The 23,994-nt window shown below is 41.0% G+C and overlaps 1 protein-coding gene across 1 annotated transcript in view; it reads right to left on the reverse strand.

Annotated features, from left to right (window-relative positions):
* Positions 1-23,994, reverse strand: part of KIF6 (kinesin family member 6) — a 376,398-nt gene that overhangs the window by 155,416 nt on the left and 196,988 nt on the right. The window contains 3 exon segments of the mRNA XM_014782562.2: positions 17,984-18,199; positions 22,554-22,692; positions 23,570-23,675. Of these exon segments, the coding sequence (XP_014638048.2) occupies positions 17,984-18,199; positions 22,554-22,692; positions 23,570-23,675 (461 nt within the window).

Raw genomic sequence — 23,994 nt, forward strand, 5'->3', positions numbered from 1 at the left:
AGGTCTGTCAAGCAGATAATTTATTAAAATATTGTATTTTTCTGGATTTTGTTATTAGCTTTTTAAAATTTGTAATGTGCTGTGATTAAGTTCTTTTCTCATTGTTTCATAAATATTCAATTTCATATCTACTTTTGAATTAATAATTTTCTATTATTTTTCTTAAAGAGGACCCCAAAATTGCATAAGTTTCAGGCCCCACAAAACCTGGATCCTCCCCTGAGAGTGGCATTTACAAAAGGGCTGTCTAGATCTAGGGGTGCAACATGGAAAAAGTTGGCAGGTTTTTTTCTTTTTTAAAATTTTGTTGTTATTGTTGTTTTCCTATTTCTTTTTGGGAAGTTAAATGGTTCGAATGAGGAGCAAATTCCTGTCCTTTATCTCTTGGTACTGACTGTACACTGGCATCTCCATCTAGGCATTAGCATTTAAGCAGAGAGAACATGAGAGATTGAGAGAGTCAGAAAAACCTCTTTCACGTAGGGCACAAAGTTGGAAAAGAATGCAAATGGGTCCTCTAAATGTCTATTAGTCACATATATACATAAACATAAAATGTATAAGATTTAATTTTTGCATTCCTTAGAAAAACCCTGGAATACAAAGAAATGAAATCATTCCAACTTCAATGAAGTCCACCAATATTTTCCCTGTTAATAAACACACAAAGAAGCCATATATAATATTCACATGGGAAAATAAAAGATGTAATGAAACACATTTGATTATCTCACTTACGAAACTACCCGGATGGAGTTTTCAAAAATAGACTTTTATCTCTGGAGATGATTTCCCCTACTACTTGGTTTAATCACTTTCAGGTTAAATGAATGGATGGACAAATGGAAAATAACACTAATTTGAACATCAAAAATTGATTAATGATGGAAAAATCAGCATTGTTTTTCACTGATGATTAAAGTGAACAAACCAAAAAGAAGCTTGAATAACGTTTTTATGTGAAATTGTGATGAAGCAGATCCATAATAAAATAAATGCTCTGAAACCTCAACTGGAAAGAGAAAACTATGAAACCTACTAATTTTTTTAGCTAAATGAGAAAAACTTTTATATACAATGCTTATTAAATTCATGTGGATCGGAATGAGGTAAGGAAAATATTTCAATTATGAGGACTGGATTTCATTCTATACTCGAGACTCTTCTTGTAAGCCTCATTCTGTTTGTTCAGACAGAAGGGCTTTTTCACATCTTTGTCAAACCCGAATGTCTAGAAACAGGAACGCAGGCTTTTATAATTCAGGAGGATTTAAAAAGAGAACTAGGTGATGTCATGAATAGGAACCATACTGGAAGATGAAAAATAAGAGTTTAACACCGAAAGAGACCTCCTCCACAGTTTGATGTAGATGCAGATAAAACTGGCCCAATCTCCTCTCTTTGGTGTGGTCGTGATCACTTGCCAACGTGGTCCAAGCGTATTCCTCCCAGCTTTCTCTACCTTGCCACCCTTCACAAGTTCCCTGCCCACCATTCCTGCCATTTCTGCTCTCCTGGTGACCACTCTGATGTCGATTCTTAGCCTTAAACCTTTGACGCATTATCCTAAGTAGAAAGGGAAATTTTTCCTTACCAGCTCTCTCAAATACCTCTCTTGCATCTGACAACCCAGAAAGCACCTGACAAAATCATCACAAAGTGATGTAGGAGATGCGTTACTTCATCTCTCCCACCACAGAAAGGGAAGAGAAAGCTGAGAGGGGCCCTCTCCACTGCCAGCCAACTGTCAAGAAATATCCAGCGGACCAGATTGCTAGGTCAAAATGTCATGACAATAATTCCACCAGTATGGGAATGTCTAAGTCACCTGTGATACAACCACATTTGTGCATCATTTAAAATGACTGAGGTGGATCTATATGTATGAAAATGGATAAACCTCCAAGGCTTATTATTGAGTGAAAAAAGAAGTTTCAGAATGATTGCATTTACTGCAGTGTGAGTTTCATGAAGGCAAGGATCTTTGTTTTATTCAGAACACAGTTGCCAGCACCTATAATAGTTCCAGTACAAAGTAGGCACTTAAATATTGAATGAATGAATTTATGGAGAAAGCTACAAATATATTCACATTAAATAATGCTATATATTTTCTATGGATTTATTATATAAAGAAAAATATGTATTTCTATAAAATAAATATATATTGTATAAAATATATTATAAACAAATATATTATTTATATAATTTGAATTATATATTATTTATATATAAATATATATACACACACACATATGTGGAAGTGTGTATATATGTGTGTGTGTGTGTTTGTGTGTGTGTGTGTGTGTGTATTTAACGAAAAAGTAAAAGGGGCCGGCCCTGTGGCGTAGTGGTTAAGTGCACCCGCTCTGCTGCTGGTGGCCCGGGTTTGGATCCCAGGTGTGCACCGATGCACCACTTGTCAGGCCATGCTGTGGCGGCGTCCCATATAAAGTGGAGGAAGATGGGCACAGATGTTAGCCCAGGGCCAGTCTTCCTCGGCAAAAAGAGGAGGATTGGCATGGATATTAGCTCAGGGCTGATCTTCCTACCCGCCCCCCAAAAAAAGAAAAAGTAAAGGAAATATCTCAGACATACAGTTCTAACTAGCAGGGGTGGGGATTGGGAGATTGGTGTGGGTCGTCAAAGGAAACTTAGTATTATTTGTAAGGTTTTAATTTAAAAGGAAAATATGTGTCAATATTATTTGTAAAATTTAAAGTTTTATGGTATCATTCTTGCTAAGCTATGTGGATGTGTGGCCACATGTGACACAGAATAATCTTACAAAATCCTTCTACAGGCTGCACACTGCACATTTTGGGTCAGTCTTGATAATACACTTCCCAGATTTCTACATCAGTTACCAGGAAGTCAGCTGACTGTGATTGGTTCCCCGACCCGCCCCCTTTCCTGCTCTTTCCTGACTTCTATAATCCCAGGAGTTAACTCCTAGTTAAATGACAGCTGTACCTGATTTGGAGTGAGCCCGGGGAGGAGAGGAAGGTAAGAACAGCAACATTCCCAAGCAGCAAACTTCATTCTCCTTGCTCCCTTCACTGTGCCCCAGTCCTTTTCCCATTGGCTGGTGCGCCTGCTCTCCAGGCCTCTAAAAAACAGGCCTCCATCGCTGTAGTACCCCACCCACCCGTGTTGTTTCCTCAGATTACCTGTTTATCTTAGCTAAGAAAGGAGCTGACGGAATGAAATGCACTAAGGTAGAAGGATGGATGTTCCTCGCTTAACCTTTTTAAGGTTATTTCATTTGCCCAAATGAAACTGTAACTGAGGCAATTTGAAGCTTAGGGGACAAGGAGGATATTTTGGGCAGAGCATCCCTAACTCCCACCAGAGGCCTTTACTGTTAGGGATCAGGAGTGGATGGAAAGTACAGAGAGTTATACTGAGAGTCCAGGCTGCAGCAAGGATCAGCCGACTATCTTGCATTTACCTTTTGGCAGCTCTGGCGTGTGACAGTGAATGACATAGATTGAAGGGAGCTCCTCTCTCTGGACACGTCAGACACCATCTATGGCACTGTCATCTGCCTGCACTTGGTGAAAAATGGGATTTTTAAACCTCAGAGTCAACCTTCTCTCAAATAAAACTATTCCACCGAAATGGTTAATTGAACACTGAAGCAATGAGTCTGGGGATAATGAGGTCCTGTGGGTTCCGTTTGCTAGAGGCACGAATTGATTATTTCACACAGCATATGTAATTAAAATGGAAGGGCTAATGGGCAATGAAGTTATGAAATGAATATGGTAACCAATTAGGTTTTTATTTCTGCTTGAAAAAAGTTTTTAAAGGGCCTATCTATTGTATGTCCAAGCTAACATAATCAGTTTAACAGACCTTGATGAGTTCTGAGAGGGCAATAGACCGCTAAGCCCTATCTCCCTGTAGGACATTATCAAAAAACTATCTTGGGCCTCAGTGAGACAAATCACAAAAAAAACCCACACTAGGCAGAGCATCACTTTTCCATTATCTCATACATACCAAATGCAATTCTGATCCTGCCTGTGTTTACAGAATAAAGTGGGTCAAAGGAATTCATTGAGATCATAAAGGGCAAGAGAAATGCTAGAGGATAGCAACTCAGTAGCTTCTAGACTTAATGGAATGGAAAAAAATTGAAATTTAACCTATGAGTCAGTAAATCAACCATTTAGATAGTTCTGGACCAGTAAGTACGGCAGGACATTCGTTTAATTTAGCACAGACTAAGAGGACAAGGGCAGGATGTACTAGAAAAGCATGAAAGATGAAAGGGTTGGTGTGCATGTGTGCATGTGTGTTGTGTGGTGTATGCTGTGTGTGGTGCATGCGTGTGTGTTGTGTGCGTGTGCTGTGTGTATTGTGTATCTGTGGTGTGTGTGCATGAAAGAATATGTACAAGCGTATATATTTGCCCAGCTGGGATTGATGGAAATGATTTAGAGTCACTCTGTGTTATCTAACTGATGAGCATCACAGACTAATGGTTAAAAAAGGCTCAACTGCTCTTTCGTATGTCATATCGGTGGACTGTAAAATACTGAGGTGACATATCTCACTGAGAGTTTTACTGCAATCTGGGAGAATGATTGAGCAACATAGGACTTGAAATATGAAGTACTATACTATAGCCTTGTAAAAAGAATATGCTAGGCATTACCAAGTGATCACTAATATAAATTTCTACTGAAAGAAAAAGAAAAAGATACCATGCATACATTCAAAGTCCAGATGGTGCTTACCCATCAGTTAGATCACTGTTGGGTAATGAGACCTGAAGGTGAACCAATTGCTACATGGTACTTCTTGGAAGGACCACTGTCTGACATCCACAAAGCTCTTGTGGGTGAGGTCACTCATATGCTGCAAAATGTCACTCAAACCATCCAAATGGTAAATGTTGAGCTTTTAGAGAAATAAAACTCCTAAAAAGAGATATGAAAACACATCTCAACAGCACAGCTGGAGAGCGGAACTTCATCATCTAAAAACTCAGGGTAGCCTTGAGTTGATTTTAACATGCAGGGAAGATGGAAAAATTACACTGTTAAATGTTAACATTTCTTTACTATATCTGTCAACTTCACAAAGGCATATGACATCACGTGCAGAACTGAGCTCTGGAAGCTTCTAAATCTGGATGCCTTGAGAAGTTCATAAACATCCATAAACTATCCTGAGTGTATGACAGGTCAAGTTAGAGTGGAGAGTACTTCAATGGAAGAAAGTAGTATATACAATAGTTCTATTTTGGTTTGTCAGCTTGAAGAAACTAGGTTCAGAGTATTTCTGGGCATCTGAAAAACTTCCAGTGAAATAAGCCACATTATTAATGAAAGTATTGGTTATAAAACTTATTTCTGAAAATAACCATATACAAATGACCGGGATCTAGGAACATAGTCACGACAAGATATGGAGTTTATCACGCCATGGTTTGAGCCAGTACTAGGCACTGACAATATATCTGAAAAATAAATAGTTGGATAAGTACCATGTGAACTCTACATGTAGCAAAAAATGTTCATGGGTAATACTGCAAACAGTGTTCTAGAGAACACAAACATCCTGTGAGATGTTGACAGGCACTCAGAGGCAACAGTTTGAGAGACATTATGTACTCTAACACTCCTGTCTCCCTCCTAGGTTCGAAACCTGGAATTCTCCCAGTCCAGGAAGAAAGAGATGAGGGATAAAGTATAGAAAGCAGTGTTTGGTGCTAAGATGACATGAAGATCAACTCTACCTTCTCCCCCACCGCCCAAAAAACTCCAGCCCTGCAGCAGTCCAGCATGCCAATGACCCTACACAGACCTTCCTCTTCCTCTTCTGGAGCAGGTCCTTAAAGGCTATCTATAATTCCCTATTCCAAGGAAACATCACAACAAAGACAAGTGCCAGGGACGGTGTTGTCAAATAAAATATAGGATTTCCCAGTTCAATGTGAATTTCAGATAAATAATGAATAACTTTTTAGTATAAGTATGTCCCAAATATTGAATGGGAACCACTTATACTAAAAGAAACAAAATTTGTTGTTCATCTTAAACTCCAATTTAACTGTGTCCTCTATTTTTACTTTCTAAATCTGGTAGCCTCAGCCAGAAGGTATACATGCCTCTTCTATCAGATATAGAACAGTGCTCAACACAACACAACTTCATGAGGCTCAAGATGTTCAGAAAATGGATGGCTGTAGGATTCCCAAGAAATCTCTGTTCACCAAAATGAAGTAGAATAACCAAAAGCAAAGAACTTAACAGATTCATGGAAGCACAGCTTCAACCAACGTAGAAACTAGGGAACCAGAAGATGGGGAGACAAATCAGCCTGAAATGCAGCTGGAAGGGGCACAGTAGCCTTTCTGAGCAAAGCTTTCTGGCTGAGGGAGGTTAAGAGGCAGAGGAATAGGTGACAAAGGGCTTTTCAAACAATGACTGAGGTTCTCATCAAAAGACAAACTTCACATGTGTACAGTGGATACAGTCGGTTGCCAAGGTGGCCTTTTCAGTCACCCCCGCCCACCCTCAACATATGTACTGATTGTAGTAAATATTAATAACATCATCATCAACATGAAAACCAGCTAAACCTAACTGTAGTAGGAACAGAGTGGTAAATTCTGGCTTGGGTTGTCAGAGCAATTGATAGATGTTTTATGAAGATCATGTCTTATGCTCCAAATAAAGCCAGGGTTCACCTATCATGTTTCCAAAATACATTCCCTACTGAACACACTGACAGAAACCATTTTCAGCTTTGTTGGTATAAATCCCAGGCAATCATATTTGAAAAAGGAAGTGCTGATGAAATCCTCGAACTCCAGGATGAAGGCAAAAGCTCAGTGCATTTATTGTCTCTCATCGCATTGCACCTCAGTGCAAATACTTATACAGCTCAGTGCAATTATCATCTCTCATGGCAGGATGAAGTCTGATTAAATTATGGCCATAGGGAAGTAACAGAGTTAAAATGGTCAGATAGGAGGTTTAAGGATTCTCAGCTCTGTGCTTGACCCAAGTCAAACAGACCAGAAAAAGAGTCTCCTTGATTCAATTCTTTTTCTCTTGCTTTAGTGTCTCCATGTTACCTCCAGAGGGGGCTCTGAGGAGGCCTCTGAACAGTGAAGATGTATTTAGGAGCTTACAATTTAGGATATACAATACCAAATTTATAAATATCTGACTTAGGAATGACCCATATCTACAAAGCCACAAAACTACTACCAGTGATGCAGAAACAGCCCTTGGGTCAGTGTCCCCACCCCTAGGAGAGCTGCTGCTGCTGCTGGAATCCACCAGGACTCCATCAAGAGGTGAGCATGTGGGGTCCATACCAACTGCCTCCTCACAATGAGGGGAAAACTCTACCCGAGAGAGAATTTCCAACTCCTTTCCAAGCTTTTCCATGCTGTGTCTGTGTCCTAAACTCCCAAGTGTCCTGTGATTTCACTGGGAGTGGAACATTCCAGAAGCCAGCTGATCTTTTCCCCCACACCCATTCCAACACATCAACCAGGGAGAATTTATTTCAAAGGGAACTGTCAGAAGCATATCATTTAAAAACTAATAAGAGACTGAGTCTGCTATACTTACCAGGCCTGTAGCCTCAGGATGATCAATCTTACCATGACTTTTATGCCTGTCATCTTCGGCCGCCCACAAAATGCAAGCCCCTCCAGGCAACTGTCATATCACATATTATTCTTCACTTCCTTGTCCTAGTCCTACCTCTGTCTCATCCCACCCACTCCTCCTTCCACTACTGGCCTCCCTGAGAACTTGTCCCCCTCCGCTCTCTGGACCCCACATTCCCTTGTTAAACTCTCCTACATGCTCAACATTTTTATGGAACACCGCCTTCAGCTCTTTCTCTTCACCAAATCTGACTTTCCGCTCAAGGATACTGACTTCTGGAGCCCTCTCAACTGGAGGATGTTCATTCTCCTACAATGTAAATACCAGAAGGGCCAGAGACAGTATTGGCCTTCTTCTGGCTCCCTGATACCATTACAAAATCACTGTTTTTTTTTTTTTTTTTTTTAAACCAAGTCCAAAACATTTCCTCCTTTGAGATCTGTCCCATTTGGCCCTACTACCCACTCTCTCCGATGCCGTAACTTAAGGCTACTTGGTATGTATTGGTTCAATGAGTGAACGAACCACCCAGGTACCCCAAGCAGACTTGGGTTCCTGGCTCACGGTTTTCCTTTCTGCCGCCCCCTTTCCTGTCAACATCCTGAATGACTTCAACACCCACAAAGAAACTCCACTTAAAAAACTCTAGCCTCAAAATTCCTTAACCTCCAACGATCTGTGTGACCATTTCTATCTTGCTTCCTCACCTCCTACTCTTCAATCTGGTACAGTGAGCTTTCTGCCCCCACATTCTTGGAAATTGCTTTGGCAAAGGTCACTGATCACTTCCCATTCAATCCAATAGACTCTTTGTAGTTCTCATCTTACTTGACCACTCTGCAACATCCAGTACTGTTAACCACATCCATCTCCTTGAAACTCAATCTCTAGCCTGGCATCTGGGATCTCTCTCTGGCTCTCTCTTGCCTTTCACAGTGCTCTCTTGCTGATTCTTCTGCCTCAGCCTACGCCAACAAGATTGGGGCTCCTAAGTGTTCTGCTTTTGGTCCTTTTCTCCTCACTACCCATCTCATTGGACCACCTTATTCACTATCATGGCTACAAGTCAATGATATATCTATATCTCTAATTAATTCCTTGTCTTGAGCACTAAAGCTACGTATTACCATTTTAGACACTCTCATCTCATACTTGTTCTCAACATATCCATAATTTAACTAATAAACTCTCCCTCCAAACCTCCTTCTCTTCATGTATTCACTGCCTCGGTAAATGGCACCATATCTACTCAAAAACCTGGGAGAAATCCTAGATTTTTCATCTCAGTCCTGTTCTAATCAGTCACAAATCAGTTTTCCTTCTTATGTACCTCTAACACTTTTCTCATCTTTTCAGTCCCTACCGTGGCTGGCTTGGGTCAGACCCTTCTTACCTTGACGGCTACTGCAACATCCTAACCGCCTTCCCTCCAGTTTCCAATTTACTCAGCACATTGCTGTCAGTGATCCTTCTTTAACAGAAATCTGACCATGTTACTCTCCTATTAAAAAGCTGTAATGGCTCCCCACTGACAATAAAATAAAGTTCTAAATTCGGGCACGGCTTTTAAGCTTCTCATGAGCTGGTCCCTCTTTAGCTTTATTTCTTGCTAAACACTATCCTATCCACTCAAACCCTACAATCCACCTGAACCAAATGCTTGCAACACCACATACACACCATGTGTTCCACACCTCCATGCTTTTGCTTGAGGAGTTTCCTAGGTCTCAGTGCCCTGTCCTTTTCTTCCCTCCTCTATTCATTCTGCCAGACATAAATGTGATTACTCTTTGAAGATTTTGTTCAATTACCACATCTTCCATACAGGCTTTCCTAAACCTACCCAGAAAGAGTTGACCTTTCCTCTTCCATGTCCCATGGCTCCCTATATGTATGTTTACCATAAGTCCTCTTTCAGATTTAAAATTCTTTAACAGGCACTAGGTCTCATTCACCTTTTAATCTCCAACACCCAGCACAATGCCTGGTACGTAGTTTAAATTCAATGAAGGTGTATTAAATGAATTAATAGGAGCCACTTCTCCTAAGGATAGTCCTTCATGCTTCCCAGAGCCTCTATAGTGGAATGTCACTCAAGTAGAACAGCATCTAGAACAGCACAGTACTTCATGTGTTCTATAGAGCAAATATATAATTGGTGAAAGAATAATGTTTTATTGCCAAAGTCTGGGCAAGACTGCGTGTGTGTGCATATGCATACGTGCATGCGTGTGTGTGCATGAGAGAGAGAGAGAGAGAGAGAGAGAGAAAGACAGAGAAAGAGACAGAGAAGACCTTCTATTCCCCTGCTGCCAGAGTGATAGGCTGTGTTCTTGGAACCCCAAGCAGACTACTTTATGTCATTAAAACAATGCTAAAAATAGTGATTAGATTACACAATTCCTCTATTTATTTAGCTTTATGGGTCATATCACTATAGAGTTAACATTATACGCTATAAAGTTATATAATTCATCTAAATTAAGGACTGCATTGATATTCTAGATATCCTAGAAAACTTACTACCTGTGGTGGACACCATGATGTGCCATTCAGACTCCCCTTCAAGAATGAAGGACTTATTCCTCCAGCTGCTGGGAGCACATTCAGAAAGTCCTCAGTTGTCAATCCTAGTTGGGTATTTTCTCATCTCAAAAAAACTGCCTCATGTAAAGCCATGCCTCCTTTCAAGACCAGGCCTATATCCAATGACTGGTCATTATGAGGATAGAAAGGCCCTTTCCTCTTGCCTCAACTCAGGGACAACTCTGAAAGACTCACCCAGCAACAGAGCTCCTCGTCAGGTCAGCAGAGCCCCTTGTTGAGACTGTATCATAGCTCAACTTCTCCCTCCGCCAAGTCCTGCATCCTTCCTCTCACTTTCATAGGTGTTGGTCCCAAGGGCCCTCCCTAATAAACATCTAGCTCAGACTTTGCTTCCTAGGGAACCCAACCTACCTTCATAAGGAAAAATGAAACCCGAGCTCAAAATAGTCAACTGAAAAATTAACTTTTGAATGCAATGTTTAATAAAATGAAAATTACCTGTTTTCTGACATAGTCTTCATATTTATGACCCTTTATCCTAGAGCCAAAAGATAGGGTTCCCATGCCCAGGACCATCGTTAACTTTTCTGTTGCATACAAGTAAATTACTTTGGGCAATTGATCTTCCATGACTGCTTGGTTAGGGCACTCTACCAGACCTGAATGGAGTGTCTTCTCCCAGTAAGTTTTGAAAGGAGCTTTGAGGGTATCCCTCCTATTTCAAGAATTCATTTGTTTGAGCAGGCAATACCCAACCTACTTTATGGACATAACTAAATACAAATATAGCCTTTCACCCCAAACTTCAGGGAAAGGTGAGAAAAATGGCATTATCCCAGGATATGATTCCTTCTACAACCAGGTAGGGAAAAGGGATGTTGGCCTGCATTTTAACTGTTTTATCTTGGTAATTTTAGAACAATACTCACTCATACTGACAAAAATAAACACACAGGCATACAACATGATAAAGCAACCCTTTTCCTCTTTCAGGTTCATTCTATCTGGCTATATCTTCCTCTCCTCTCTCCTTCTCACTGTCATCAACAGACCTCTCTTCTAGTCATTTTGAAGCCGGGAATCTGAGGGTTACTGTAGATATTCAATAAGAACACGATTGCCTTTCGACTTTGTTCAGTTTGCTATTTTCTTGTTTAACTTGAGGGGTGGCTCAGGGGTCCAGAGGATTTGTGAGCTTGTTTTGCAGAAGAAAGAGAATGCCTTCAGGGAGGTTGCAAGCATTGGATGGCCAGCCCCCAGCAGCCACTGATGCCCAGAAGTCAGAGTGCCCAGGGGCTTATTGGGAGTGACCCCTTTGTTTCTCTGAAGCTCCTCCTGCTAAGCTCCTTAGCTCTATAAAATCCCACTGCTTTCTGCTTTTGTTAAGGTGGATTTGAGAGAACCTATGTTCCCACCTTCTCGTTTTGGCCAATTCAAATAAAACTTTCTCCATCTCCAAGCACTGATGTCTCAGTGTTTGGCTTACTGTGCATTGGGCACATGGACTTGAGATTAAGAGGTTCAGTATCAATTTCACTGAGTATTTGAGTACCAGGTTCATGATCTTTCTCTACATATCCAACTCAGCAATTTTCATAAGCAACTTTAATGTCCATAGGGAATAGGCATCCATTTTACCAAACTACTTTCTGCCTCTTTGATACCTCTAGTTCTTGAATCCTCCCCATGTTTGGAATCTGTGTTCCCTCTCTTGACCATACGGTCTTCCCCAAAGAGTCTGGAATTGATGACTGACTGGACTACAGTTGAACATCTAACATCTGTCCTTTTGCTCTGGTTGTTTTATGGGATGAGTTTTGCCTCCATCAACTTCTCTTTGAGCTTTTCTTTTCAACTTAGTGGAGGGTTGGGTATATTAAACCTTTGTAGCAGTAGCTTTTGGTCTAGAGAGCAATTCTTTGAGCCACAGTAAAGCAAACTCAAAGAACTGACTAAAGGTTTGAAGCCGCATTCCAGGGAAGAGCTAGCTCCCCTGTTCTCCTGTGTGTGCTTGTAGCTGCATCCTTAGTGCCAGGAAAACTTAGACAGCTGAGAAGAGGGAGAAGAAACAGAGTTGTTCTTTATGCCATGAAGAATTATTTTGGGTTCCCTCTATAATATCTCTTCATGTTCCTTGCCTCTTCTCTGTTTCCATTATTCCCACCTCAGACTATTATGCTATATCCTAAACCATTTACTCAAGTCTCCAAGAGCCTCATCCTCCAATATACCCTTAAGATTTCTTCCAGAAATACCTCCTCAGAGCACAACTATCACATGCCCCCTCTGCTTCAGTGGTTCCCTTGCAACTAAATGAAGGAAATTCCCCGGCTTAGTATTCATGTGTTTTCCTAACACGGCCCTATTTATTCAATACGGAAATGTAAGAAATTAAAACAACGTGAAAGAATGTAAAGTTAAGAGGGGGAGTTCCCATCTATTCCTCTACTTCTTCTCCCTGAAGCAACCATTCTAACAATTTCCCAGTCATTTCTCTAACCTGATTTCTTCTGACTTCCTGTACATCTTGTTAAAAACAAGACAACAGGGGGCCGGCCCAGTGGCATAGTGGTTAAGTTCATGTGCTCTGCTTTGGTGGCCCCAGGGTTTGCAGGTTTGACTCCTGGGTGTGGACCTACACACCGCTCACCAAGCCATGCTGTGTCAGCATCCCATATACAAAATCGAGGAAGATGGGCACAGATGTTAGCTCAGAACCAATCTTCCTCAGAAAAAAGAGGAAGATTGGCAACAGATGTTAACTCAGAGCTGCTCTTTCTCAACAAAAAACAAACAAGAAAACAAGACAACAGGGGCTGGCCCGGTGGCGCAAGCAGTTAAGTGCACGCTCTGCTGCGGCGGCCCGGGGTTCTCTGGTTCGGATCCCGGGCGCGCACCGACGCACTGCTTGGCAAGCCATGCTGTGGCGGCATCCCATATAAAGTGGAGGAAGATGGGCACGGATGTTAGCTCAGGGCCAGTCTTCCTCAGTAAAAAAAGAGGAGGATTGAAGGATGTTAGCACAGGGCTGAACTTCCTCACAAAAAAAAACCCCAAAAAACAAAAAACAAGACAACAGGCCCAAAATGGAGTCAGTTATGCTAAGCCCCACATCACCAAACCAAGACTTAATTACGGTTTCTACTTTCCCAGAAATGGAATCTTAAACCAGTCAATCAGGACTCACCTACCTGATCAGCACTAGTGAGGTAATCTGCCTGACAGACCTCTGCCATCCCCTAAAGGAAAGTGACCTTGCCATAATCAATCTGCTTTTTGCTAGTATAACTTCCTTGTCCCCCCTCCTTTCTGCCTATAAAAGTCTTTCATTGTGTACAGCTCCTCGGAGCTCCTTTCTATCGACTAGATTGGATGCTGCCTGATTCATGAATCATTGAATAAAGCCATTAAGATCTTTAAAATTTACTCATTGAATTATTTTTTTAACAATCTCCAAGGCCCCAGCTAAACAAATAGCCCTGCCAACCCTACATACTTTTTCCTTGCTTTCCTGTTCCCAAGCCTTTGCTCATATTATTCTTTCAACCTGGAATGTTATAGAATGTTCTTCTCTCCATCTTTGAGTATCTAAATTCTACCAATCCTTTGAGACCTAATTTCCATGTCACTTGCTCCGTAAAGCTTTTCCTGATCTGCTTATTAAAATTCTCCCCTTCTCCTTTGAATTCCCATAGCATTTCTTCTAGCTGCTGCTTACAGTACTTGTTATTTTATTCTCTGCTCTTTGGGTATCAAGCCAGCCCCCACTATTTAAATGTAAGCTCCCAGAGCTAAAGAGCATTTCGAAGTTCACCTCAGTGCCCCCTACAATACGGACCCTGGGCCCCCTCCATGTACAGACTGGAGATTCAACAAATTCTCACCGAGTGAGTAAGAGAAAAGCCTGGAGCCTCCAGGCTGTGGCTTTGGCTTTCAATTCACCTTTTAAAATGCCAATGACATCACCTGTGATGAGAGGGTTGCGTTAGCATCTCAAACAGTTAAAGGATGTGGTGAGTCATCGGGACTTTGGAATACTGACTGGTTCCAGGTGACTATTTGGAACCTGCAGTCAGAGAACTAAAACAGAAAAAAAACCCAAAAAACCCAAACTATAAAACTCCTGCTATTTTAAAGAGAACAATATGACTCTTTTCAAACTGTGGAGCTGAACAATCCCTCTCATTATTTCAATGAAACCAAAACAGACATTTAACTACCAAAATAACAACAAAAAGCCCCAAAGCCCCTAACCTCCCCCCCACCCCACAGCCCCGTCTTGGCAGCTGCTTGTGCAATGACTGTGCGGTGCTCTCTCGTGAACCAGGAATTTGGTTTCATTTTCTTTTAACACAAGAAATTTGAAGGAGTCCTTTTCAGCATCAAGTGCGGGTGCATGCAAGAAGGGGGAGTTGTCAAAGGAGAGACAGTTTCACAACAGTTGGAGTTGCAGATAGTCAATTTACTTGCTTTCTGCATTAAAAACAGCCCCAGGGATGGTTCATAGAAATTGACAACACCTACAACAGGCAGTGATACTTTCAAAACAACACGCTTATTAATTTTTTGCATTTGGTTTAGTTTACACAAGCCACTTGTATGTAAAATAATGCAATACTAAAAGCCTAATCAGCTCCTAGGATCTTCAACACTGTAACAAATTATCCCATTACCTGTTGCTTTGCAGCGTTGATTCATCCACAGCAATTTTCATCCTATCTGTAGTTTTGCCAAAAAATAAAATCAATCCCCCATCAGTCCCTCCTCCAAATGGCTAGATCATTATCAACCCATTTGTGAGCCTACTCCTATTTAAAGTTATTGCTAGAACTATATCCAATGACAGTTAAAACAACTCAAAAACCCTTTCAACTATAAGGCTTTTCTCCAAAACTCTTTTACCTCATTTGTACTTGGACTTTGCAAACAATTTCCATTATTTTTCCAGTGATTTTTTTATTCAAGTGAATTTAATTCATCCTCCAAACAAAACTATAGTGTCTTGATAGCAATATCAAGGGAGGAAAAGAGTTACTGAAAAAGCTGACTATAATTATGAGTTAGGAGAGAGATTATGAGATGCTGTGGGGAAGAAGAATTATGAGAAGGGAGATGGTGTGGGTAAGAAAAAATAGAACTAGAAAAGGTCTGGCACACAGCAAGGGGCTGGGCAGTGATATCTGAGGCCGTTTCTGCACGGGCGCAATGGTGTGTGTCTTTGGAAAAGGTCAGTAAACAGAGTTCCTTCCACCATGAGCGTGAGGTTCTAACATGTGTACTGATTGTGACCTCTCATTTCAGCAGAAATGCCAATGCTGTGTTCTCTATAGCCAACAATGCTGATTGTTGCAAGGCTGGTGGGGGTGGGAGGCGGGGATGGTACCGTCCCTTACTTCCATGAAGAGCTCCACCAGCCACCCAGAGACCTAGGGACCAATCCTCACTCTTAACCCTTATATCCAAGTAGTCACCAAGCCCTGTTCACTCTACCTCCCAGAGTGCTTCTCATCCCCCTACCTCTCTCTCATCATCCCCATCCTTTGGCCTAGACTATTGGACTACAGTGGCCTCCTAACTGGTCATTCAGTCTTTGTGGCCTCTGCCAATCTGTTCTGCACATGTCACTTAATATGTCTTCCTAGTCTGTCACTCCCCAGATCTCAACCATACCTGGCATTTTCACTTCCTAAAAGGCTCCTTTCCATCACAAAGTCCTTGAAAGCTACTCAAGTGATTCCTTCTGCTTGCATATTCCTTCCAGAAACACTCCCACCCCCATGCCCCTTTTTGGATCTTTCTGGTCTTAATTCGTGGTAGGGTTCCCTGGTACGTGCTCCCTTAGTCATACAGAGGTATACTTTTTTTTTTTTTTGTGAGGAGGATCAGCCCTGAGCTAACATCCATGCTAATCCTCCTCTTTTTGCTGAGGAAGACCAGCTCTAAGCTAACATCCATTGCCAATCCTCCTCCTTTTTTTTTTCCCCCCAAAGCCCCAGTAGATAGTTGTATGTCATAGCTGCACATCCTTCCAGTTGCTGTATGTGGGACGTGGCCTCAGCATGGCTGGAGAAGCAGTGCGTCGGTGCGCGCCCGGGATCCGAACCCGGGCCGCCAGCAGCGGAGCACGCGCACCCAACCGCCAAGCCGCGGGGCCGGCCCCAGAGGTATACTTTTTAAATTAACCGTTCGAGGCTCTCTTCTCTGTAAGCCTGCATGTGCTCTGAGGTCAGAGGCTGTGTTTGTACATGCATGGCCTCATCTGTAATTATAGGGGTAATACAAGAACCTATAGGATAAGGATTATATGAGTTAATTCAAGCGGCAAACTCTGAATAATACCTGGTACATATAAGGGCTACATAAGCTTTAGCCATAATAATAATAATTAGCACAGTACCTAGAACAAAGTGCGTACTCAATAAACATATGTTGAATGAATAAAGGAATGAATAAATTGATGGTTGAACTAGTGAATTCACCAATCCAGAGGGCCTCTTTTCTTCCAACCAGCTGTTACCCATAATAGAGTATAGGAATGCTGTATGGAAAACAATCACAGAGAGGAATAATTGCTTTTCCCTGTCTACTGCCACCATGATAAATGGTAAAAATAGCATTTTTAGTTTCCTGGGATCTTGAATTTTTCCTTCTGTGCTGTATTGCTAAAGAAATATTCAAAGCAAGGAGATTTGGAATTAAGAGATAAAGGGATATGACATCACAAAATACACTTCCAGGATTCTCAATCTTTTCTTTATTAACTAAAAAGTGTTCTTCTTAATGAGCACCATACTCTTTAATTATTCCCAAGCTAAATCCTTTAGAAAACCATGCAGGTCAGGTTGTTCATTCCAAACTGTTTCTGTAGAAAATTTCAACCTACTTTGACAAAAAGGGAAGCTCTTCACCCTTTGTTCTAGTACATTCCATACTTCAGATTCCTCAATGTTCTCAAGAGAAAGGCATCAGTCACACAACTGCACACCATTGTCTGCTGGTCTAATAGAAAGAGAAATGTACACAAACCAACCTTGACTTCTAGCGTGGCTCTGTAGTTGTGGTACTGACACACTTATCAAAAGCTACCAATGGGGAAAGTCCCTCTGAGTTGGTCCAACCCTGTCAAATCCTACTATCTGACAAAATTTTGTTTTTTTATTGTCCTTTAAGACAGACTGTGATAATATTTTTAAATTATTTTGCTACAGACAGCTTATTTAGATTTAGAAATAAACACTGTGTCATCACATCAGTAATGAAACATCTCTCCTTACTTCTTCCCTCCCGTATATACCTCTTATATTCTTCCTTTCTCTAAAGTTGACTTTTCCACTGTTGCCCTGGACCTATCTATTCCTGTCTCCAAACTCTGACAATTCATACTTGTTTTTCCAGTTGGGTCATCAATTTTTAAAACCGGTATTTAATTTAAGGGATTTGATAGTTATAAAAAATAATTCTAACAAATGAACTGTTACAGCCTTTATCCCGGCACATTTTAAAATAAAGGATGCTATACTGAGTTCCATTATGGGGAAGGAGGAATACTGGAATTTCTTTTTTTTTGGGGACGGATAAACTTTACTTGGGGTTTTTGTCATTGCTGCTGCAGCAGTAGCTCCTGCTGCTACAACTGCGAAACCTCAAGAAATATTGGTAATGATAAAAACCACAAGAATGATGATGATGATGAATAGAATGCTAAAATTCTAATTGTTTATATTTACTTTTTATGTAGATATATAATTTGTGATAGCCTATTATATAATTTATATTTATAAATAAATATAACTGACCTGTTTTTCTGAGGAGCAAACTGGATCTGTACCCCAAAGTGCTGACGTCCTGAGCCTGTGTGGGAGCTGAGGAGAGAAACATCCTTGGACCTTCTGGGTTCCCTGGCGGGAAGAGCGAGCTCTGGGAGTGTCTAAATTCACTTCCATCCATGCTAGACAAGTGGAGAGCATCTTGAGCTTTCTTCTTTTCCTTCTTTAACATATTGACCAGAATATCTGAAACTGGACTTAAGGAGTTGGTGACCCACGATAGAATCTAATGATCAAAACATCAATGTTTTAAATGAGATTAATATTCCCAATGATATTTGTTATTTGTCACGTGGTAAAGACTGACTAAAGGAGCGCTTCAACTTCCTGAAGTCATTGATATAATTATGGACAGTTTAGGAGGTTATTGGTCTTTCAATATGGCACCATTATGTGAAAAATTAGCAAACCCAATGGTCTTTAAAATATTCTGAGTTTCAACCAGTTGAGACTTAAAATTTTTACAAAAGGGTTTATAAAAAGTAAAATGAACACTGAGTGGTAGTAGGCAAAGTAGCTACGTGTATATCTGTGAGTAAATAAGACTTTAACCCAGGAAGCTGCTCAGAGGGAGCAGGAGGGGTGGACAGGGAGAACGCCAGAACCCGTCCAGCTGGCAGACGAGCCAGATCAATCTGGTGGCCAGAGCAGGCCCACATCCAACACACGCTTATTCGGCATATGTTCGAATGGGATTTAAAGTCACTTTTTTAAAAAAGTTTCTAATTTTTGGCCCCAAATGGAACTGAAAAGAGGTGAATTATTAATATAGACATATCACTTTAAAATGCTCTTTTGGCAGACCATTTAGGGATGCTAGGAACACTATGATGAATAATAAAATCACTCCATTCTTCCCTACTTCACTGATCTTTCGGGTTCAAGATGCCGAGAATTCTAACGGATTTTGCCATCGCTAAGAGGAAAGACTATAATCCCTCTTGAGAATCTCAGAACTCTAACTGCATGTGCAGTGAAATGAATTCAAGGCCTTCACCATGCCTAGAAATGGCTTCATTAAAACAGGAGTCTGAGGAAATTTGAAGATGGTGTGGGAGAGAAGACTGCTGCTCAGAAAGGAGGGGAGGCATCCAGTTACACTTTTTCTTGGGCAAGTAACATGGAAATCATTTGACCTCCATCTTCCCCCTCAGCTTTGATTCCAACTTTTTGGTGATTTTTGGAAGCACAATCAGTTTTTCTCTCTCCATCCCTGGTGTGGTTTCTGTTTTTTCCCTCAAAAAATCTTGAACTTACCAAAGGTGTTCACAACTTCTGTAGTGCCTAGGTATTGGCCTGACAGAGAAAAATAGGGCTCTGCCCAGATCTTCTACTCCTGCTTGTATGAAACTGATTATCAACATCATCATAGACCTTCACTGGTTCATACACTACCATGGCAACACCCTTCTATTCACTCATTCAATGGTATTTATTGGAGCTTAGACTATGTTCTAGGCACTATTCTAGGCACAGGGACAGAAGAGTGAACAGGCAGATCAGTTTCTTATTCTCATAAGCAGATGTCCTACTGGAGAAAGACAAATCTCTCCCTCTCATATATACACACACACAAAACATTAGAGTAAAAGTGCCAGATAGCTTATTTTAAAAAGGTTAAGAGTGACCGAGTGGCTACTTTACATTGGGTGCTCAAGAAAGGCTTTTCTAAGAATGACATTTAAGCTGGGATCTGAATGACAAGAAGAACCAACCAAGGAAGGGTATCTAAGCAGAGGAAATGGCTAGTGCTAAAACCCTAAGGAGAAATGGGCTTGGCAGTGGTTCCCAAACAGAGACTCTTTTACCACCCACGGGACATTTGGCCATGTCTGGAGATATTTTTGGTTGCCATACTGGAGCGGGGGGTAGGTGCCGTTACTGGCATCTAGTGGATAGAGGCCAGAGATGCCACTAAACATCCTACAACGCACAGGACAGCTCCCATGACAAAGAATTATACAGCCCCAAATGTCAGTGGTGCTGAGGTTGAGAAACCCTGTGTTAGAAGAACAAAAAGGTCACTGTGACTGAAGCCCAACACACAGGACAGAGGCGTAAGAAATGAAGTCAGACGGCTAGGCAGGGGCAAGATCAAGTGGGGACTCATAATCTGGAGTGAGGAGTTTGAATTTTATTCTAAGTACAATGGGAAGGCCCCGGAAGACTTTAATCAGAGAAACGACATGTTCTGATTTACATTTCATAAAGATCACATTACAAATTTATCCTCTCTGCTGCCTTCCTTCTTCTCGCCTTTCTTTTTTTTTCTTTCCTTTCTCATTCCGTTTAAGTTGGGCCTTCGCTGTGTGGGATACTAAATGACACTCTGTTCTACATTTTGTGGAGGGGTGTCTGAAGTTTATTCAAAATGAGAATGGAACTGAAATGACACCATTTTCACTCCTTTTCCAAGAAGAACATTCAATGTTGTTCACTGTCATTTTGGTTGCATTACCGTCTTTTGTTGAGCTCAAGTACTATCACTTTTTTCCCCTACCAGCCATATCTTTCTCATTCCTCCTGTCACAGTCTTAGCCTTCTGGGTTATATCAAAAAAGATACGAAAATATCCAACCCGACTGAGAAACTATGAAATTTCAGGAGCCTTTCTTGGTCATTAGCCCTTATTAAGAGTAAGCTTTGTGATGAGTAAATCTTAGCTGCTATTTTTCCTTCTCCTGAGTTTCCCCATTGTCTACGGGGTCCTGAATTCCATTATTTAACACTCTATAGTGTTCAAAGCACTTTCCAGTCCATTATCTTACCGTCTTTGCTCAGCACTGTGAGGCAGGCAGGGCAGGTCTTACACTCCTCCTCCTGAAAAGTAGGAAAGAGCTTCATTGACAAGTTGTAGAGCTAACGAATGAAGAGCTAGGATTTCAACCCAGGTGTGAACTTGAAGTTCAGTGTTCTTTTCACCATGCCTCCTACACAGCATCATTTTGAAGATGAGTCTCAGAAGGAGGAGACTCAGCTCGAGTTCCTCACAGTCAGTAAGGAATCTAGTGCAGCCCCACATGAACAGCGGTACCTGCATTTACCAGCGAAGAAGGGAGATGATGTATGTCTCACTCTCTTTTTTTAAATAAACATGTATGAACAAACCTAGACTGTTCCCTCTCTGTCATATCTCCTTTCATCCCTGCTATATGCACAGACATTCATAAGCCCAGAAGGGGATTAAGAAGCTGGTAGGAGTATTTAGGGGAGAAGATCCTAAACTAGGATGAAGGCCAGGAAAAGAAGCAGAGCTCAGACTGGGGCTGGGGCCAGGACTGAGGTCTAGGCTGGGACCATCCCTGGAGATGGATAGGGAAAGAGAGAGGAAAAGGAATGTGAGGGTGACAACACTTGTGGGCAGCACTCAGAGACAAGGGGTGGTGTGGGAGTATAATTCACAGTCGAACCTACTGTTACTGGCTGGATAATAAAGCAGCTAAACTCACTCAAATCAGACATATGGGGTCTGCTAATCCTCAACTCAAATTAGAGACTGAAGTTAATCAGGCAGCGTGCCTACCTCGTATTTGGTTTATGTCTTTATGCTGGATTTCCTTCATGCAGTTATTTTTATGCTTTTGCACAACAGCTGAAGCTAAAATGCCTTTTAGTAATTTTTAAAAAATGAACAAAAATATCTGTTCCTAAAGAACCGACCAAAATAATTGCTTGTGAATGTTTGAAGTCTGCAAATGTAATGAAAATGTCAACTCTTTTACAAGAAGCTTGAAAGATAAAATAAGAAACGATACTGAAGAAATATTGGGGAGACTTGAGGTCTAACCCACCCAACAGGGGCTCTTTAGAAGTAACCACCTAGTCTGTAAGGGGGCGGGGGGCAGCTCCCACAAGCTGCCACCGCTTTCAGCGCCCAAAATACGTCACCTTACACTGCCTTCTAGAGCCAATAAGAATTGTATCTTGAACATATATCTATACTCACTTCCAAATTTGGGAACATTTGTATGTGGAACCCAAAGCGGTAGATCTGGCTTTTAAATAAAAAGTTACTTTTAAATCAATCTCTGCTCTTCATAAGCTAAATACCATTTGTCATTTTTCAGCCATCATTTGAGTTTCGCCCACACACCAACCACAAATTCTGGGCCGTGGTGAGGCTGTGGCCAGCTGGGTGTCCGGTCAGCTAGCTAAAGATACCCAGCTAACTTACTGGCTCAGGACTAAAACAGAAACAGTACTGCAGAGTAGTAAAAAAAAAAAAATTTGTTTTTTAAATTTAACCTAAGAGATGGTGTCAAAAAGCCCATACTTTTCAACAAACTGAAATATTCCTCGCAATAGTAACTATATCTGGCTAAAAAAAAAGTCAATATTTTTCTTTTATAGCAACTCTACTTTTTTCACTAGCTGCTCCATTTTATTTGCTGAAGGGACATTTTCCTTCTAATGGGAAGAAACGATGTGAACTGGAAGCAGGGTGGGGAGCGAGGGGATGTGGCTGGGGGGACATCTAAGTGTTCCCACTCCCAGGTTCAAGCAGTAGAGGGAAAGTTTCTCATTAATTCAGAAAGGATACTGATTTCATTATCTCTCTGCTGTAGAATATCTCGGAGCTTTTTATATTCTTCCTCTTTCAATGGTTCTTGGCAGTCTTGATGTTGGATTTCAGAGGAGACCGTGCTCTCTTCATGGATCTTCTTCCCATTCAATAGTTTCTGTAAGACGAAATAAGAGCTTAGCATCCGTACCTCTGTTCCAAATTTCTTTGTTTCTTTGACTCTTTTTGCCTTCAGCAACGCCTTGCACAGATCAGGCGTGCATGTCCTCTCCTGCCTCCTGGTCTTTGGAATGTAGTTGCTTTTGCTTGCTCTGTCTTCCCCTCCTACCTGTCCTTGTTCCTCATTCCCCTCTCTGCTATATGATCTCTTCTTCCTTAAATTGGGAAATTCCTGCTCAAGCATGATCTCCTCTTGAACTTCTTTCCCTTTCTCCATAACCTCATACCACTTAATTCATGCTTTTAAAAATAGTACTTATCACCTATTATAATCATTCTTTACATATGTCTTCTCCATGACTTACTTATTCAACTTGCCGTCCTATGCCTGGCCCATGGCAGACTCACAACAAATGTTTACCATCTTAAAGAAGCATGACAAATTACAAGCAAGGTAGATGCAAAGGTTAATGATATTTCCACTGCATCATCATGAAAGGTAAAACCGAAGGCAGAGAAAAACTGAGGACTCACATGGATAAATCAAAACTGAACTGCTATTAAAAAATGAAGGACACAATTCTCTTTACATAACTTGAAAATAAATGGTTTTTGAACATGGAACTATACTATGTAGAAGGTAGAGATTCCTGGCAAAAGAATTAGAAGTCCGTGGTCTGAGCTTTTTCATTGGCAAGTAAAATACAACCTCTGAAGAGACTTGGTGATAATCACAGCCTTTGTTCGAAGATCATACCATTCTGGACATGTGAAGCTGGGTCCTAACCTTTCAAGAGCTGGTCAACTAGGAAAGCTTTATTGCAGTTTGAACATGGCAGACAATGTCTTCTACTAGAGGAAATGCTTAAATTTACCTTTAAATGATGGAAACAGTGATGAACTTTACGCATATCGGCGCCAACCTCTAGTCTACTTTCTGGATCCTGGTCTTCCAGAAAGGATGTTATTAGTTTTTCCAGCCTAAAAATACATAATATATGAGAAACAACTATGAACTAGAAACTTCAGAAATTCGAATGGCATTACTTGGTTGGTTAACATTTGAAGTACAGGATATTGATTCCACGTCTTGATGGAAATATAGTTATCTGATTTGACTATAAAAATTAAGGGGAAAGAAACAAATTGACAAAGTGAAATCTGAAATGATGCAATTGTTTGACTAATTTCCAATGAATTTTCATATGCAGCTTTCAATATAAGAATCATTTGATTTTTATAAAACATACATTCTAGCCAAGCTGAATTTCTATGCCCCTGTGCCTAGCTGCAGCATTGC

This window comes from Ceratotherium simum, chromosome 13 (genome assembly GCF_057802395.1).
Source record: "Ceratotherium simum simum isolate JZ-2026a chromosome 13, ASM5780239v1, whole genome shotgun sequence".
NCBI lineage: Eukaryota > Metazoa > Chordata > Mammalia > Perissodactyla > Rhinocerotidae > Ceratotherium > Ceratotherium simum.